General features: G+C 41.1%; 1 protein-coding gene across 1 annotated transcript in view; it reads left to right on the plus strand.

Moving 5' to 3' along the window:
• LRRC1 (leucine rich repeat containing 1) overlaps positions 1-15,682 on the plus strand; it is a 129,097-nt gene extending 113,415 nt beyond the window's left edge. The window contains exons 11-14 of the mRNA XM_034991618.1: positions 3,229-3,344; positions 10,617-10,789; positions 12,211-12,347; positions 13,970-15,682. Coding sequence (XP_034847509.1) covers positions 3,229-3,344; positions 10,617-10,789; positions 12,211-12,347; positions 13,970-14,128 — 585 coding nt within the window. The 3' untranslated portion in view covers positions 14,129-15,682. The remainder of the gene's footprint in view (positions 1-3,228; positions 3,345-10,616; positions 10,790-12,210; positions 12,348-13,969) is intronic.
• Positions 15,683-18,016: the final 2,334 nt, after the last annotated feature.

Genomic DNA, 18,016 nt, shown 5'->3' on the forward strand with positions numbered 1-18,016 from the left:
CCAGCCACATTTATTAGGCCAGGTTCTATGATAGGTTCTAAATTGTGTTTGTGGTTTCATTTAATTTGATCCCGATTGTTACTTTTGGTTAAAGTAACATAGTCTAACACACAAAACACAGGATGGAGCCTTAGTTCCAGCCCAGGTCTTCGTGATCCCAGAGCATCCTACTCCAGTGCGCCACATTCCTCTCTGATGTCTATGAAGAACTATACCTTTTGAGTTACGGTTTTTACTGCTTAATAATCCTCTCCGAAAGCCAAAGGCTCGTGCCATGACTTCCTGGCTGATTTGGAAAGAGGTGTCTGTTTGTGCACTGTTCTGCCTGGGACAGTGCGTGCCTCTGAGGGTGATAAAGGCGTCCCGGCACACTGAGCAATAACACTCGCTCTTTGTTGGCATTGTTTCATTGTTTTCTGAAACCCTTCGACAATAGAGATCAGGAGGTCACTCTGCCTGCTGTGACAACCCAGAGTGCCTACGAGGCTCTTGAATACAATTGCTTTCCACCCCTTGAGGTCTCAGATGGGTTTGAGATTAGAATGGGAAAGGAAAAAGAAAAAATAAATAAATGAGACTATAAACACAGTAGACAGCTCACACATTCCATTGGGAGTTCACATTATTCCCGCCCCCTCAAAAGACTTAAGGGGTGTTTACTTGTCCAGAACTTTTATTGCTCCAACAACTGTTAGAACCCTCTCTGACCCATTTTAATGAGTTAATTGATTTTTTGATAGATAGTATATGTACATGATACAGATTGAAAATGTTCACATGGTATAGTATTAGGGCCCCAAAACAGATATCCTACAGGTGGCTGGAGCAGTGGACAGCTTCATGACAGAGTGCCCCCAGTTATGATGCAGTTTCAGCTCTATACACACTCCAGTACCTTATTTTGCCACTGTGAGGGTTGTGTATGTGCATAACTGCTTTGCCTCTCTGGAGTACAGATAAATCTTACGTCTTTATAGCCAGGCTGGGATGATAAGGTTAATGTGAGATCCAGCCTCAGCCACGTGCTGACCTGGAAGACCTCCCACGTGGCACACAGACCCACTACTGAGCCCAGAGCCCATTGCACATGGAGCAGGGTCATGGGGGGTTCCCCTCCATGAGGAGCTTGGGGGTTTCCTCCCATGAATAGATCTTTGTTGGGATCATCTCAGTTTATCAGAGAAAATCTAATCACGTCGATCCTCTTTTGATTCCTTCCATAATATTCCTGGGCATCTGAGTAAAACTGATGATTCCCTTCCTCAAGAGGGAAGAATGCCAAGCCCCTCAAAGATCCTGTTGTATATCTCTTTTAGGGCATGATTTTGGGGCCCTATGTTTATAAAACCTAAGAGAGGCCTCTCTAATGATTCTTAATACAAAAAAGAAGAGTTTTCTAGTTTTCATTTCTACACGTAGAAGCAGATATTAACTTCAAGTAGCAGTCTTTCACTAGTAAATAAATAAACATAAGCGTATAAACATATCTAAATGAGAAGAGTTGGTAGGTAGGTAGGATGGGTACTGTACTTGCCAAGCACCCTGGTTTTATGGACATGTACAAGTTAAACAGCTCAGTGTATAGATCATAATTACAAAAGGAATGCAGAGAGCAGTGTATCAGTATGGACTGTGGGGTTTGGGGAAGACTCAATGGTGTAGAGGATGTTTAGCTACTTTGGGACAGTTGGTAAGATTTAGAAAGACAGAAAAAAGAAGAGCATTTCTATAAGACACAGTGGGACCAAAATGTTATATTTTAGAGGGCAGTGAATGCACCAGTTTTACTGGGATGGGAAATGTGAATACTGAGAAATCATGGGGACAATCTAAAAGCCTTTCTACATATCTGGGTGTTTTCCATTTTAGACAAACGTTAGTTCGTGTTTTCTTTTATGTTTATTTTTCTTTTACATCCAGTATGGGTAAGTACTCTGGTTAAATACCTGATCTCAAGTCTTTATGTTAACTCCTAAGGGAAGACATAGTAAGATTGTTCATGAAGGTAATGTTCATAATTATGTAGCATAATTTTTATTTCATAAAAAGCCAAATGTTCGTAATTATGTAGCAATTTCATAAATATGCATTCTGCTTTTTTAAGGTACATACATATATTAAACACATGTATACATAGAAGAGGGCATGGGATGTACTTAGATATCATTAAAGATGCAAGTCTCCTGCCTCTCCTCAAGTGGGAAGCTGTGGAGTATTTTTCCATGTGTCAGAGAGACATCAATAGGTTCCTTCATGAGCCTTTTCTTGCAATCACTCTGGGTCAGGATAGTTAGTACAGAAAGAATGTAGTACTGTATGGAGTCCTGCAGAATGTTGTGTCTGAGATTGAGTTATTTTTCCACCCCCTTGATTCAGCTTTCCTGACCATAGAAACCATGGCCAGTTTGTTCAAGAGAATGGTTCAGTTCTTTTGTGCTTATGTTCTTTTTTGAAGACCAGGCTCATACAAAGCTCAATTACCGTTGAATCACTTACTAAATAAATAAATAGTAATCAAATTTGGTGTGGATGTCAATATTGATATGTTTCTACCAGCATTAAATTTACCAGATTAATGTGTGTATTTACCACATTCAGTTTTACCTAAAATATTGTTGATTTTGCATTTGTGAAAGGAAAATGAATAATGAATTTACCAAGTTAAGTTGTGAATGACCAAAAGCAATTAAAAGATGTATGGGGGAAAATTAATGTACTGTATTGTCTATTTGATATCCTTTTTTTCCTTTTTTTTGTTTTTTGAAATGAACTGAGACACTGGGAACACTGGATTTAATATAATGGGCAAGTCTTCAAAGGGGTGTGCATGTATCATTGTTGGCCTTATTTTTGAAACTTAGAATTCTTAATCCACCAAATAATATTTATCTGGACCTGGGTAGCTTAGTTAGTATTTAAAAGATATAGTTGCTATTTGAATAGCAGTGGAAAATGACTTGCTTTTCAGAATGAGATTTTTCAACTGTACTGTTTATTTTCTTGATTTAATTTAGAATATGTACATTTAATGTATTGTAGAGATTTTTATGAACTTACTAGACTACTTAATGTTTATATGATTTAAATTCAAAATAGTTGGCCTCAGTGAAACTTAAAATCATGTGGTATCATTTTATGTGTTCTTTTCATGCCATTTGACAAACAAGATACCCACCACCATCTTCCACAAAAACCTGGAAAAAAGATGTATTTTCTTTCTCATTGTAGATTGGAGGGTGCTGCAGCCTCACTGTGTTCTGTGTGCGTGACAATAGACTAACTCGGATACCTGCAGAGGTGTCTCAGGCCACAGAGCTTCATGTCCTGGATGTGGCGGGGAACAGGTAACCATGTTCTGGTTTGCCTTTTTTGAGAAAAAGAGCCAGATGTTCATCCACTCCAACCTTTGTCATGTGTCTTTGCCATCTTGCCTTTGCTCCATCTTATAGAATATGTACCAATTAGTCAAATGACCCAGAGCCCAGAAAGTTGTTAATCTGAGAGCAGGAGGGATGGATTGGATGGGGGAGTAGAAGAGGTCAAGGACGGCCTGAGTGCGGGGCACTTTGAAGTTTAAGTGGACGCTTCTATAGAAATGCTTCCCAGAACAGCATACAGTGATGTAAGGGAGACAGCGCTGCCTGAGAACTGGGATACTTAGGTTTTCCCTTAACTTTGATAGCTTTTGTAAGTCATCGTGAGCCTCTGGGTTTCCTCATCTGAAGGATGAGCTTGAATGAGTTTGAACTAGATTTTAACCAGGAGTCTTGATGTGCTCTGCTGGTGATTCTGAACCCCTTGAAACTGTAAACAAAATTATATTCAGGGACATTTTTCTGGCCAAAGGATCCCCAACTAATGTCAGAATCACCAAGTGGTCATAATCAAAGTGAAGAGCTACCTGACTGGTATTCCCCAAGGTCACAGCAGTGCCATTTCTCATGTTCTGAGGTCAGAGGTCATAGTAGATTGCTCCCTGGTTTTGGAATATTCCTTCTCTTCACCTGTGCAGACTGTGGATTTGTTTCAGCCAGTCTGAACTAATTTCGTCACCTCAGATCGCATATGCACTTTCTTTCCCCTGAGCCTAGCTCAGCTACTCTTTCTGCCTGGGACCCTCTTCTCTGACTCCCACTTTTATCTCTCATCACTCCTGTTTTCATTTCCTCCGGGGAGCTTTCTTTGCGTGGAGGCTGCTCCTTTGAATTCCCCCTGACAGAGCACTCACAGCACCGTGAGATAATCGCCAGCGTACGCGTGTGTGACCGTCTAAACCTAAGGGTGTGCGGAGTCAGGTGTTGCGTCTGGGCCGCTCTACCGTTTATCCCTGCACAGTGCCTGGCACATGATAGAAGCCTGGTAAATATTGGTCGCCCAAAGGAAAATGTTAAAAATGTTAGTTTTGCAGAGTGAATAGTAGGCCACTGGGAAATGCCTTGTATCACAGGCTGTGTCACCAAAGGAATTTAAAAAATGCTTTCGAGTGTTACATAGTTAGATAGGAGAAAAAGTGCTCAGACAGGGGAAGACGATCAATGACTTTAAATGAGAGAGAGTAGCAGCAGTCAGAAGAGTGTTTGGGGGACTGTGTGCTAAGTGCTGATTAACTGGTCCCTTAGGTCGGGCACAAGCCACCATTTCTCATTCTGGCTAATGGATTTAGGTAGTGGTGCTAATAAATAGCAGGACTCAGCAGGCCTCAGGGAACGCCCACCATTTTCAAGCGAAGGCTTTCAGGACATCTTGATAGATTCTTGAACCACTGACTGGATACCGGAAACTCAGGGTTAATTTGAGTTGAGCGTTGACTTTTTGCTGGACGGAGTCTCACATGAAGCATAGAGCTTGGGAAGGGTGGTTCTTTCCTAAACTCCAGCAGTAGAAACTCAGTGACTCCAAACCTTCCCAGATTCTTGCCACACCTGTGAGCATGAAATTGCATCACTAATTCTTGAGCCTGAAAACTGTTTTTCACATGAGTGAAGCCTCCAATCTTTAGTTCTCAGAAGGGAAAGTTAAATTTTTATTATGCTTGGGCTGGGGTGGAGAAAACCCCATTAAAAAGTAGAGTTACATAGCTGTCATCTGAGTCAGTTAAATGTGTCACACGTATATTCAGATTCATAACCAAATTTTAAACCTATTAAAATATTTAATTACTACTTATTTAAAGTATTAGTATAGAAACTAATAAAAAAAAGGCTACGATGTCAGCTTTTTAGCTTGCAGAAATGTTATACCATGGGAAATCATACCACATACAAGAGAAGTTTTTGCCTCTTCTCTCAAGCATATAAAAATAGCAAATGACACAGACTATATGTTAGTTTCCACAAATTTTCTTTGACAAGTTTGATAGGGTAACTATAAAATGCCACTTGGAAACTAAGTATCAAATCTTGTGGTACAGTAACAGAGAAGATGTCTTTTATCAGCAGCTACCCATGGACACAGAATCCATTTCCTTAATTCTTACTCTTTCCCTTAGGAATATTCACCCACTACACAACATCTAGTATTTGAGGATCTTTGAGGAAGAGTAGTACCGAATACTAGAAACAGTGACTACCAATGGGGAAATAGGTCGTACCTTTGAATTTTATAACCCAAAAAATTAGATCTAAAAATATTAAAACATATTACCTCACAGCTGTTAGAGTGGATGTTGTCAAAAAGACAAGAGATAACAAGTGTTAGTAAGGATGTGGAGACAGGGGAACCCCTGTGCCCTGTGGTGGGAAGCACAGCCACTAGAGAAAACAGTATGGAGGTTCCTCAAAAAATTAAAAATATAACTGTCATATGCTATAGTGATCCCACTTCTGGTATATAGCCAAAGGAAATGAAAACAGGATATTGAAGAGGGATCTGTATTCCCATGTTCACTGCAGCATTGCTTTGGTCCTTGTACCATTCACAGTAACCAAGATATGGAAACAACCTAAACATCATCAGCAGATGGATGATTGGATAAAGAAGATGTGGTGTGATATATATATAATGGAATATTATTCAGCCATAAGAAAGAAAAAAGCCATGTTATTTATGACAATATGGATGGACCTTGAGGGCATTATGCTAAGTGAAATAAGTCACACAGAAAAAGACAAATCCTATCTGATCTCACATGTGAAATCTAAAGAAGTCAAATTCCTAGAAATAGAGAGTAGAATGGTGGTCACCAGGGGCTAAGCGTAGGGGAGATAGGGAGGTATTGATCAGTGGGTACAAATTCCCAGTTATAAGATGAATAAGTTCTGGGGACTTGATGTATATCATGGTGACTGTAGTTAACAATACCACCTTATATCCTTGAAAGTTGCCGAGTGAATAGATCTTTGAATGGTCTCAACACACACATACACACATACACACACACACAAAAAGTGGTGATGATATGACTGGATGGAGGTGTTAACTAACTCTACTGTGGTAGTCACTTAGGAATATATATATAATATATATATAACACTTAAAGTTACACAATATTACATGGCAATTACAGCTCAGTAAAACTGAGAAAAAATATTAAAAGACAAAACACAACATGGCAGCGTAGCTATACTGTGGAATAGTAAGCAGTTAAAGAGTGAGATAATTTTTCTGTGTAGTGACACAGGAGGCCCATGGTACCAAATTAAAAGAACAGCTCTTGGACACTACATAGCACTCTCATTTTTGTTTTTGCTTTTAAAACAACAGATCTATGCAGTACAACAAAACATTAATAATAGTTGCCCTAGAGGCAGAGCGGAGGCTTGAGGTTACAGGGGGTTTTCCGTTTTGATATTTTGGTATTACGTAAATTTTCCACCACTTATGTTTTCTCTATCTTTAAACAGTTTTGAAAACTTTGCTTAAAACTCAAAATTCTAGTAGGAGATAAAAATTCTAGCAGGAGGTAGGAGGTAAAACTAAAAATTCTAGTAGGAGGTAAAAACATTCAGTTGTAAGAAGCATGCAACTCTAGGTTAAGTCAGTATTGCATTGATCAGTTGGCCATGTGTAGTTGTTAAATAAATTTGACAGTACGGTCACTACAGCAGTGCAGAGGTGGGGAAGGTCACCTCAGGTTAGTTGGTCAGGGATTTAACTGGAAATGAGAGGCTTGGCTCATGGTGTGGTTATTCATTTGCTTTAGTCCTTGTGCCTTTGATGTAAATAGTAACCACAGGCTTTTTGAGGGGATGTGGTCCTATATAAAACAGGGAGATGTGAGATGTGTACAAATAGGACTGTGATTTCTTGTGTTGATTCTGCAGTGTACAGAAGGTACCAGAATAAACCAAAAATGTATTTTTAACTCCTCTGAAAAGCAGGAATATATATATATATGTACACATACACATACACACACACTTTTATCTGGGATGGTTCACCTAAGAGAAACAGAGGAGTGTGTTTATGTGTCTTTTCTGCCCCAGGTAGCAGTGAATCAGTGGGCGTTAGCTTAGACTGCAGAATCTCCGTATACAGACTGGGCAGGGAACAGAGCACTTTTGTTTCCTTTTTTTGTCTTCGACACTACTGGAGCACCCCTCCATGGGACACTTAGTCAACAAACTCATGTGTGGTATGTGCTCGTTTGGCAACCACCATGTTCAAGCTGGCCCTCTGATTCTTTACAGGGAAACTGGTGTTCTAGACAAGACACTAATCTTATATGGCTTGGTTGAATGTGATTACAAGATCTGTTGTTGTAGAGTCTAGTAATTTATTTTAACTTTTACCGTATGATTTATCATCCTTAGAACCTGTTATTTATTACTGATGCTCTGTTTAGCCCTTTATTTATGCCTTTGCTTTAGCACTTAGCTGCAAAGCCAGTTATTCTGAGAAGGTATGATGACTATGTTTGAGTACTTGTGTTTTGTGCCAATTTTCGAATCTTAATATTTTTTTCTTTAAGCTCTCATGATTAAGAAATCTAGAGATACTGACTGTAAATATCTTGTGTAAGACCCTGAAAATTCCAAAAGAATTATCCCTTTGTTCAATAAAATGAAAAAGAGTTTTAAAGTACTGGAAGCTTTCACAGTGTGTTAGGATACTCTTTTAAAAAAAATCCCTGTCACCAGGTCTGGCAATGTCTTTAACTTCCTTGCATTTGAGTAAATGTGTGACAGCCTTTGGGCAGAGGCAGGAATAATCTGTTGTATAAGCATAAGAGATTTCACTTTCTATTCGCTCAAAGACCCAACACCTCAGAATAGGAAGTGGAGCTGTAAAGCCTCTGCTTCCTCAGATCCCTTGGGCGTCCTATCACTGAACTCGGTAGATTCTGGGATTTAAAAATACATATTTCTCACTCAGCTTGGCCCTTAAGAGCAAAGTATTAGAGTGTATAATACACAGAGACTTTTCTTTTTTTTTTTTTTTTTTTTTTTAAAGATTTTATTTGAGACAGAGAGAATGAGAGAGAGAGAGCACATGAGAGGGGGGAGGGTCAGAGGCAGAAGCAGGCTCCCTGCCGAGCAGGGAGCCCGATGCGGGACTCGATCCAGAGACTCCAGGATCATGACCTGAGCCAAAGGCAGTCGCTTAACCAACTGAGCCACCCAGGCGCCCAGCACAGAGACTTTTCAAGGGTACTTTAACATATGGAAATCTCATGGGTGCATTGACTTTAAAACCTAACTCCCATGTAAGGTACGATTCCACTGACTCAGTACTGCACCCAGCACATATGTGTGGGATGGACCAGCCTTTGCCGGACTGTTAGGAAAAGAAAATATTTTGTCATCTCCATAACTTGTATATTGGAAGTATTTTGTAAGACATACTAATTTGTTCTTGTGAAAAGTTTAATAATGCATTTGTTGTTAACACTCTCCATGCACTCTTTGATAATTTTTACTTCATTTATTAAGGTAACAACATTCTGTGCTTACATTTTATTTAGATTAGTTTAGTAATATTGGAGTACAACTTCTCTTCATATCCCTACATAGAGTTCGAATTAGTTTTCCATAAGCCTGCCCATTCAGAATGGCATCTACGTCTGATAATGCAGTATTGATCTCTCGGTAAGATGTATAGGTAGACCTCCCACATGTGTTAAACTGGAAATAGGTGTGCAAGTTCATAAAAGAAAGAGCCCCAGCAATACATGCTGCCATATGATTTCTTACGGAATTCATGGGCCAGGGATTTCTTTTCAGAAAATGTGCCTCATCTTGTGGCTCACAGAATGCAGTGAGCTCATTACTGTCCAGCTTGTGAAGTCACTGCTGAGATTGTAATTTAATGCACATGGAGCCATCTTTTTTTTTTTTTTAAATAGTATTACAGAGGCTAATCAGGCAGATAATTTAGCTTTTTTTTTTTTAAGATTTATTTATTTGAGAGAGCGAGAATGAGAGAGAGAGAGAGAGTGTACATGAGTGGGGGAGGGTCAGAGGGAGAAGCAGGCTCCTCGCTGAGCAGGGAGCCCGATGCGGGACTCGATCCCGGGACTCCGGGATCATGACCTGAGCCGAAGGCAGTCGCTTAACCAACTGAGCCACCCAGGCGGCCCACATGGAGCCATCTTTAGAGTAAAAATACTTGATCAAATACAACCTTAGTTTCATTAAACCTTAAATTCCTGGTATCTGCAGAGGTTTGGTTGTTTTCACAGTGCATTAGTAGACTTGTATAAAGCATTGGTTTTTACTAAAGCAGTCTTTTCACCCCAAGCCCTGTTGGCATTTTGGGCCAGCTACTTCTTTGTTGTGGAGGCTGTCCTATGCATTATAGGATGTTTAGCAACATCCCTGGCCTCTACCCACTAGATGCCAACAGCACCGCCCAAAAATGTGTACAGACATTGCCAGATGTCCCTGGGGCAGAAGTGCCCCTGGTTAAGAACTACTGCACTAAAGTAATCTTTGGCAAGTACGCACTATATATGATTCCCAGTGCTGGTCTTTGCTAAATAGAGTTAAATGGGTGCAGCTGCTCTGTCAGACACGTGTGCGAACATTAATATAAAATTAATCTTTAGGTGTCACATTATAGTTTTTAAAGTTTTAATATATACGATCTCATTTGAAACTAAAACAATGTGAAATGGACATTAATTATCACATAGGAGTCTGGGGAAGTGGGAGCTTCTAGAAACTAGAAGATACAAGTTTAACATGGATACCTAAAATAATCTCCTTAGAGAAAGAAAATGCAGTGCAGGAAGAAAATGTTTTAATCTTTATTATAACTGCCACTTAAGCTCTTTAGCACCCTAGGCATCTCCTTCCGTTCTTCCTCATTTGCCAAGTGCTACTGAAAACATGTCATTGTCAGGGAGGCTTTTGCCATTGACTCAGTAAGAACTCCTGCCTTGGGGTCCTTCCACAGTCACACTGGCTTCTTTTCCTCTTTAAATCGAAACCTCCTAATGTTCTGCCCTGTGGCCAGAGGTGCTGACGAGAGAGATGACAGCAGAAGAGGGACGCACAGTGACGGGCCGAGGAGTGTGCTCACAAAGAGTACAGCAAGGATTTTATTATAAACATAACATCCTGTTCCATGTTGAATCCATGAGGTTCTTTTTAATGGTTTTTTTTCTATCTGTATTGATAGGGATTGATGTAATTATAAAATCTGAGACCTTGATGTCTCCTTTTGTTTTAAATTAGGCTGTTACATCTGCCTTTATCCCTGACCGCCTTGAAGCTGAAGGCTTTGTGGTTGTCTGACAACCAATCTCAGCCCCTGCTCACATTCCAGACGGACACAGACCACACCACAGGAGAGAAGATTTTGACCTGTGTCTTGCTTCCTCAGCTGCCTTCTGAACCTGCTTGCCAAGGTGAAATTAAGAACAATACTCACATGGCTACGAGAATTAGTAGGAGCTAATACCTATCCATAAGACCTCTTACTCCCACGTGTGTCTGTAACTCGTCTAATGTGCCCCTAGCCCGCGTGAGGTCACTCTGGGTGTCCTCTGGGAAGGTTCGTTCCCCTGCACCTTTGAAGAAAAAGTACCCCTCACACCTGCTTATCATACCTGAAATTTGCTTAAACAGCCTTTTGGGTTTGAATTATCACCAAGGCTGAAAGTACAAATACTCTTAAAAAAGTTGACAGAGTCCCTTAAAATCCAGACTGGTGGTTTAGAGGATTAGTATTGAACACCACTGACAGTTTTTGTTTTTTTTTTAAGATTTATTTATTTATTTGTTTATTTTAGAGAGATAGAACACGAGTGGGAGGGGCAAAGGGAGAGGGAGAGAGATCTCAAGCCGACTCCACACTGAGCGCAGAGCCTGACCAGGACTTGATCTCACTACCCTGAAATAATGACCCGAGCTGAAATCAAGAGTCAGTGTTTAACTGATTGAGCCACCCAGGCGCCCCCACTGACAAATAGTTTTTAAGCCAATCTGTTACTTTAAGTCATTGTATCTTTGTTTTGTAAATTATGTGTGCTTTTAAAAAATATTTGCACTAACATCAAATTGCCATTATAAATCTTTTGCTGAGAGCTGGTTTTGATAGAAGAGAACTAGAGTGCTCTGGGAGAATGGGAGTCCCCTAGGTGGAAAGGCCCCAAAACCCTCTTGCCAATTTCAGCCTTGTTAGAGGAGCTTTTAAGACCCCAAGGGGAAAACAGCAGAATGTGTTACTAAGGAAAGTACTAGTGTCCAACATGTGCAGCCCCATCACTGTCATGTAAAAGGTTTTTTATTTTTTTTCTTTTGTTTTTAAGAAGGCTCCATGCTCTGGAGCACTGGGTGTTATGCACAAACAATGAATCATGGAACACTTCATCTAAAACTAATGATGTAATGTATGGGGATCAACATAAGAATAAAAATAAAAATTAAAAAAAAAAAAAAAAAAGAAGGCTCCATGCTCAACGTGGAGCCCAACCTGGGGCCTGAACTCACGACCCTGAGATCAAAACCTGAGCTGAGATCAAGAATCGGATGCTTAACCCACTGAGCCACCCAGGCACCCCTCATGAGAAAGTTTTTACAGTTAGTGTATAGAAAAGAATTGTGAAAAAGGATTCTATAAATTATGATGACATTCTGTAATGAGATACTAAACATTAATTTAGCAGATATTTTATATGATCTCAAATAGAATTATGCATCATTAAAAAGAAAGGGTGACCCTGTCCCAGATTTTTTTCTTTTTGTTTTAAATTTTTTGAAGTACTGCATAGCAGTTACTAGTCACACAAACCCAAGTTCCCAGCTGATGTGGTCTTTGCCATGACAGAGAACCTGCCTCGCTGTGGGGCACTGGAGTGCTTGGTAAATGATGTCCCGGACGAGGCCTGGAATGAGCGTGCGGTGAACAGAGTCAGTGCAATCCGATTTCTGGAAGATGAAAGAGACGAAGAAGACAATGAGACGGTATGGAAATGGAGATTGTTGGCCTCCCTGAAAATTCAAAATTTAAAACCTTTCCAAGATCAAGAGTGGCACCTAATAAGGATTTCTGTTAATTTCAAATTGTTCTCTGCTTTGCCTTTAGCATATAAGAATTTTTTTAGAAGACAAAATTAGGTATTTCTAGGTACTGATTCACCAAATGTATATAAAGCAAATGGAACTTTTGGGTTTTTTTCTTGAATAGTTTATACTCTTATTCTTTATTTGTGATAGTATCCCTTCTTGGCTCCACAAAACTGATTGGGAATTTGTTCTGTTTTTGTTGTTCTTGGTGAATGAAGTCTCTTTCCCACCACCATTTAGAGGTGTACCATGATGACTCCATTCACACTTCACAGCGTGACTTGGCTTGCCTTCTGTGGAGCTGTGCTTCTCTCTCTCCTTTATGTAATCATTCTCTCCACCCTCAGGCGGAGTGCTTGCCATCTTAGTTGGGCTAATTTACAAGTTTTCATCCAAAAATCAGGAATAGATTTGAAAGTACTACTTAGCCTTACTCTAATTTCCAAGCACATACCCACACTTTTAAAAAATGTCTCTCGGCCTGCCGAGGTCTCCAGGAGTCCGTGACAACTCTTGAAATATTACTACAAGTTGACTTGGGCGTCTTAAACTCCTAGTGCTGAGATTTTCATAAGCGGAGCTTAGAGGGAGTACCTGCAGCCCCCAAAGCAAAAGACTGCCTGTGGTCTTTGTTATTCCAGCTGTCACCAAATGGGATTTTATGTGTTTACTGTAGTGGAGCGCAGAATAGGAATTAGGCACGACCAAGTGACTTCAGCAGAAAGGAGTCATCAGTGCTTACCTGGTGGCTTGCTGGAGGGTGAGGATTTCACCAGTTCCTTCACTGCCTCAGTAGTGCCCTTGCGGTGTTGTGTCACCCTTCTCTAGGCTCCTCCTCCTGAAACTCCTGGACAGGCCATTTACAAGACGGAAATGCTGTCTTAGGAGCCAGAGAGCACGGGACATGTCAGATAATACAATGTTTTAAAGACTGTCCCTTCCCTGACACTTCACTCCCAGCACTGTGGCCTTTATGAGAAGAATGTGAGCTCTCTTTAGTAGGCAATATGAATAACACACACAGCAGCGAAGTCAGAAAAGCAGCCCTTCTCTCGCTTCCCTTTTCCTTCCACTCCCATGCCGCCAGGGTTGAAGGAAGCCAGAACCACTTAAGATAGTAGTAGACCAGTGCAGTGATTTTAAGTTAGAATCTGTTTACCCCTTTATCTTTTTCTTTCTTCACACCGCACACTAACATCTTAAAAATCTTTGTTTCCTTGCCCTTCATGGGTCTTTATTTTTATCTTAAGCTAATCTTACATTTTACAAAGTACTCCTTTATTCTGAAAGTAATCCTTCTATGTGGACTCGGTAACTTAGACGCGATACCTTCATCTTCCACGAGCTGCTAGTAAGCAGCTCGTAAGCGCACAGGGCTCCAGAGGAGGCGCTTCCGCCCCTCTTAGCTCCTGCGCCCCCGCGAAAGGAAGCTTTGTCCCCGAGCGCCCCCACCTTGAAGCTGCGTGTTTGAAAGCGGAACGGCATAAAACCCACACGCTCACTCCCCTGCTTGTTTTCAGAGAACACTTCTGCGGCGAGCCACGCCACACCCAGGGGAGCTAAAGAACATGAAAAAGACAGTGGAGAATTTGCGGAATGACATGAACGCTGCTAAAGGACTGGATTCAAACAAAAACGAGGTCAATCACGCCATTGACCGAGTGACCACTTCCGTATAGAATTCCACCTCCGAATTTTACCTCCCGTGTCTTCCCCTGCTGTCGAGATCCTGCCTCCTTCCTCCCCAGGAGCCTCGCGCAGTCCTGGGGCTTCCCCGGAACGTGGGCACGTGCGCGCCACCGCCCAGGAACGTGGGTGCGTGCGCGTCACCGCCCCGGAACGTGGGCACGCACTGCGCGTCACCGCCCACGCCGCGCGCGCTGGGCTGCTGCTCTCCCGATGGAAGTGCCTTACTCCGGCTCCTCAGCCAGTCGGGGCAGCCAGTGCGCCCCCGGTGTGCCGCCCTTCCTCTGACTTCCAGTCGGTTGTCCCAAGTAGAATACACTACTGTAAACATCTGACCTTTGTTTCTGTCTTATGTTGGGGTAAGGGAGTGCAGGAAGGGGAATTTTGTTGATCCTCCTCCCTCCCGTAAAGTGCTGGGACATTTTGAGCCCAAGTTCTCTTGGACCTACTGATGAGAGTTTTATGTATGGGGCATAACTGATCCTTTTTAAAAAAACTTTTTGGCAGCTCAGATGGTGTAAATTTAAAAATTTTGTATAGGTATTTCGTAGCAAAAAAAAAAATGCGTTTTTCTTTTTTGTTATTTTATCTTGGAAACGGTACATATTTTAGTATTTGTGCAGAAAAAGAAAAGAACAGTCCTAAAGTATTTGTTTTCACTTGTACCATCCACTTGTGCCTTACTGTATCCTGAATCATGTCAAACCATTTGAACGCAGCGGCATCCCTGAGCAGTGAGACGAGACTAGGAACGTGCCACTTTTAAAGCAGTGTTGGATTTTAATCAGTAATCTACCTGGTGGATTCGTTTTTAACCAAAAAGAAGAGTTACCACCAATTTGTAAATTTTATCAGTTGATTTTTTTTTTTTTAAAAGATGAACCAAAGGATTAGACTGCTAATATTTCATGTCTTACACTTTAACTTTTTATGAATGAGTCTCTTATGAGTGCAGTGTCTGATTGTAGCTATTTGGAAGGTATATGCCATTTGTAAAATAAAATAGATCAGAAAAGCACAAAAGGAGAAAACCGGTTCAGAAATTCAGTGGATAAATGAATTATGTACTGCAAAAGAAAGTATGATTTTTATGGAAGAAAGCTTTAAAAGTTTTATAATGAGATATAAAACCACAATAAAGCAAAATAACCATATTAGAAATGTTGCTATCTTTGTAAGTGCAATTTAATTTGTAAATAGAGTTTGAATCAAAGTATAACAAATCCTTGCTTCAAGTTTTAATTTTAAATCTGCTAATTTAAGGGGCATGGGGGTATGTTTTGGTGTGTTTGATTTCTTTCCTTTTTTTTTTTTTTTTTTTTTTTTGGTATAATGTCATAAAAGAGAAATGAAAAGTGCCAGTCACTATGTGGTATCTAGGAAAATCACGATATTGTTGGTTTTTTGTTTTCTCTCCATGAAATAAAATCGCCCTGTAATTAACCATACAACTTTTTAAAATTAATTATCATCTTGTATGTTCAGATGGTGGCAAGTAGCTGAGTTCTTTGACGATGCACTCCCATCCATTAAATATCTAAACTACTGGTCAGTTTTGAGTTAATTGCTTGCCGTTTTGCACACAGCACAGACCCCAGAACTGCCTTTCTCTCTGGCTAATAACTTTGGGTTGTGGCTGTCTGGCCAGTTGGACTCCATAGAAACCTGCTTTCAACCAACCAAATACACCTTCTACTACAGCTATGCATTTACTTACTGGGTTCATTTTGCTTTTTAAGTTGTTTGTGTGTGTGTGTGTGTTTATTTATTTATTTTAAAATCTATTTATTGAACTGGAAGTACCATGGGTTATAAGTGGTTTTTGGCTAGTCAGTTTCATACCTTGCTCCCCAATCTGAGTCCCTGTTTGGTTTTTCTCCATTTTAAGATTTTGTCATACTCTGCTTTAGGCCTGTGAAGATGATGCCACTAAACTCATGGACTGATAAGCAAATTCGTTTTATTTAAGGAGAGTAATCTTGATGCTAAAGAACAAATAGAACTTGAATGGTGTTTTTTGTTTGTTTGTTTTCATATAAAGCCCACCCTTTACCACTCAGTTTATCCTGGCTTTTGGGGGAATGTAGTGGGCAGAATAGAGGGTGTGCTTAAATTTTTCTAGGAAATTTTATGTAGGTAATTATCTGTTTTCTTTGGCTGCCCTTCTTTACCACACGTTCACCTGTTTTGTGTGTTGTTTTTTCAGTTTCTGGGATTTTGTTTTCCCCTTCCTTGCGAAGGGAAAAGTTACTTTCATTTTACTTGTTCGTGCTGGGTGACACTGCTGTGCCCTTTACCTTCAGGGTGCCGGGACCAGGCTTACACCTCATGATGGAAACAGCATCAACCAAAGAGACCCAACTCAAGAACATGCCAGTCTTTTCCAGTGAAGCCTCTCTTGTCATTAGAAGGAAAACCTAATTATGCGAAAGGATACCTGTCCCTTGTGAGGAGGCTAGTGCCAAAATTTCCTGACCTTTTCCTAGCGGAGCACTGGCGGCCCCCACCCCGCAGTCTGGCCCTTCCTTCAGGAAAGGGAGGAGTTCAGTGTATGGCCTGCCTGTTTGTATTGTGGGAGTGACAGGTAAAAGCAGGAAAGATTATTATGACCTGTTCACCCACTTTTATTTGTGGCCCCTTATTTCCTGTTTTTAGCCAGGGAATTATGCCTAAGTGGATAAAATAGAAAAAAAAAATTGGGTTGAAATAATGGAAGTCACTGTTGGAAAAGAGGTACAGGTAAGAAAACTAGAACCATTTGCCTGGATGTTGTGTTGTTGTTTTTGTTTTTGTTTTTGTCTTCTGGGCAAGTTTGGAGGCGTGGTCCTGACCAACCCAATCTTTCTACCTAAAAACTTCTTAGGTAGCTGTCCCAGGTAAGGAAGCCCAGGTGGAGGTGCGGGTGCAGCCTGCCAAAGCAGCCTGCCGCCTCTTGGGAAATCTCCCAGGCCTGAGAAGACACGCTTCGTGGGTGGGGTGGAGGCTGGGAAAGATTCTGCCTTCGTCTGAAAGGTACTCTGAACAGCCAGGTCTCACCGTGTAAAAGTGACCGACACCCACTGAGGAGGGACAGCCCTGCAGCTGCTTATTCGTAGAAGGCGGTCAGGGTTCTTGTAGCTCAGCGACATCGGGGAGAGTTGAAATCTTGCTCCAGCAATTCATATCGACTCACCCAGATTTCCAAAGAACCAATTCAAAAACTACACACACACACACACAAAACCCACAAAAACACCCAAACTTTTTTTTACAGATAGTCAAAAACATACCTATCACTCAGCTTCAAAAGTTATCAACCCAAGACCTAGCTATTTTAAAGGAACCGAATTATGTTTTAAAATATATCCATAAGGGGCACCTGGGTGGCTCAGTCGGTTAAGCATCTGCCTTCGGCTCAGGGGCTCAGGTCATGATCCCGGGGTCCTGGGATTGAGCCCCACATAGGGCTCCCTGCTCAGTGGGGAGCCTGCTTCTCCCTCCCCCCTCTGCCTCTCCCCCTCCTTGTGCTCTCTTGCTCTCTCTCAAATAAAATCTTTAAAAATAAAAAATAAAATCTATCCGTAAGAAGACTGCACAGTGAAACAATTTAAAAACTTAGGAAAGGCAGGGCACAGATAGGCCCTTTAAAGTAGCACCTTGGAGTTAAAGGTTTTTCAAGCATAGCCCAGCACTGGCATCATGTAGATACGGGTTTGAATCCCAGCCCCTCCACGTGGCTTTGGATGAGCTACTTAATGTCACCGGGCCTCAGTTCCCTCATCTCTAAAATGGGGCAGTAAGACTTCTCACAGTCTTAGAGTGGGGATTAAGTGGGAGACATGAAACATCAGCTCTCCGGAAGTGAGTGGCTGCTGTTATTACAGGTCTTGCTGTTGTTAAAC

This window comes from Mirounga leonina, unplaced genomic scaffold (genome assembly GCF_011800145.1).
Source record: "Mirounga leonina isolate KUSES-001 unplaced genomic scaffold, KU_Mleo_1.0 Mir_53, whole genome shotgun sequence".
NCBI lineage: Eukaryota > Metazoa > Chordata > Mammalia > Carnivora > Phocidae > Mirounga > Mirounga leonina.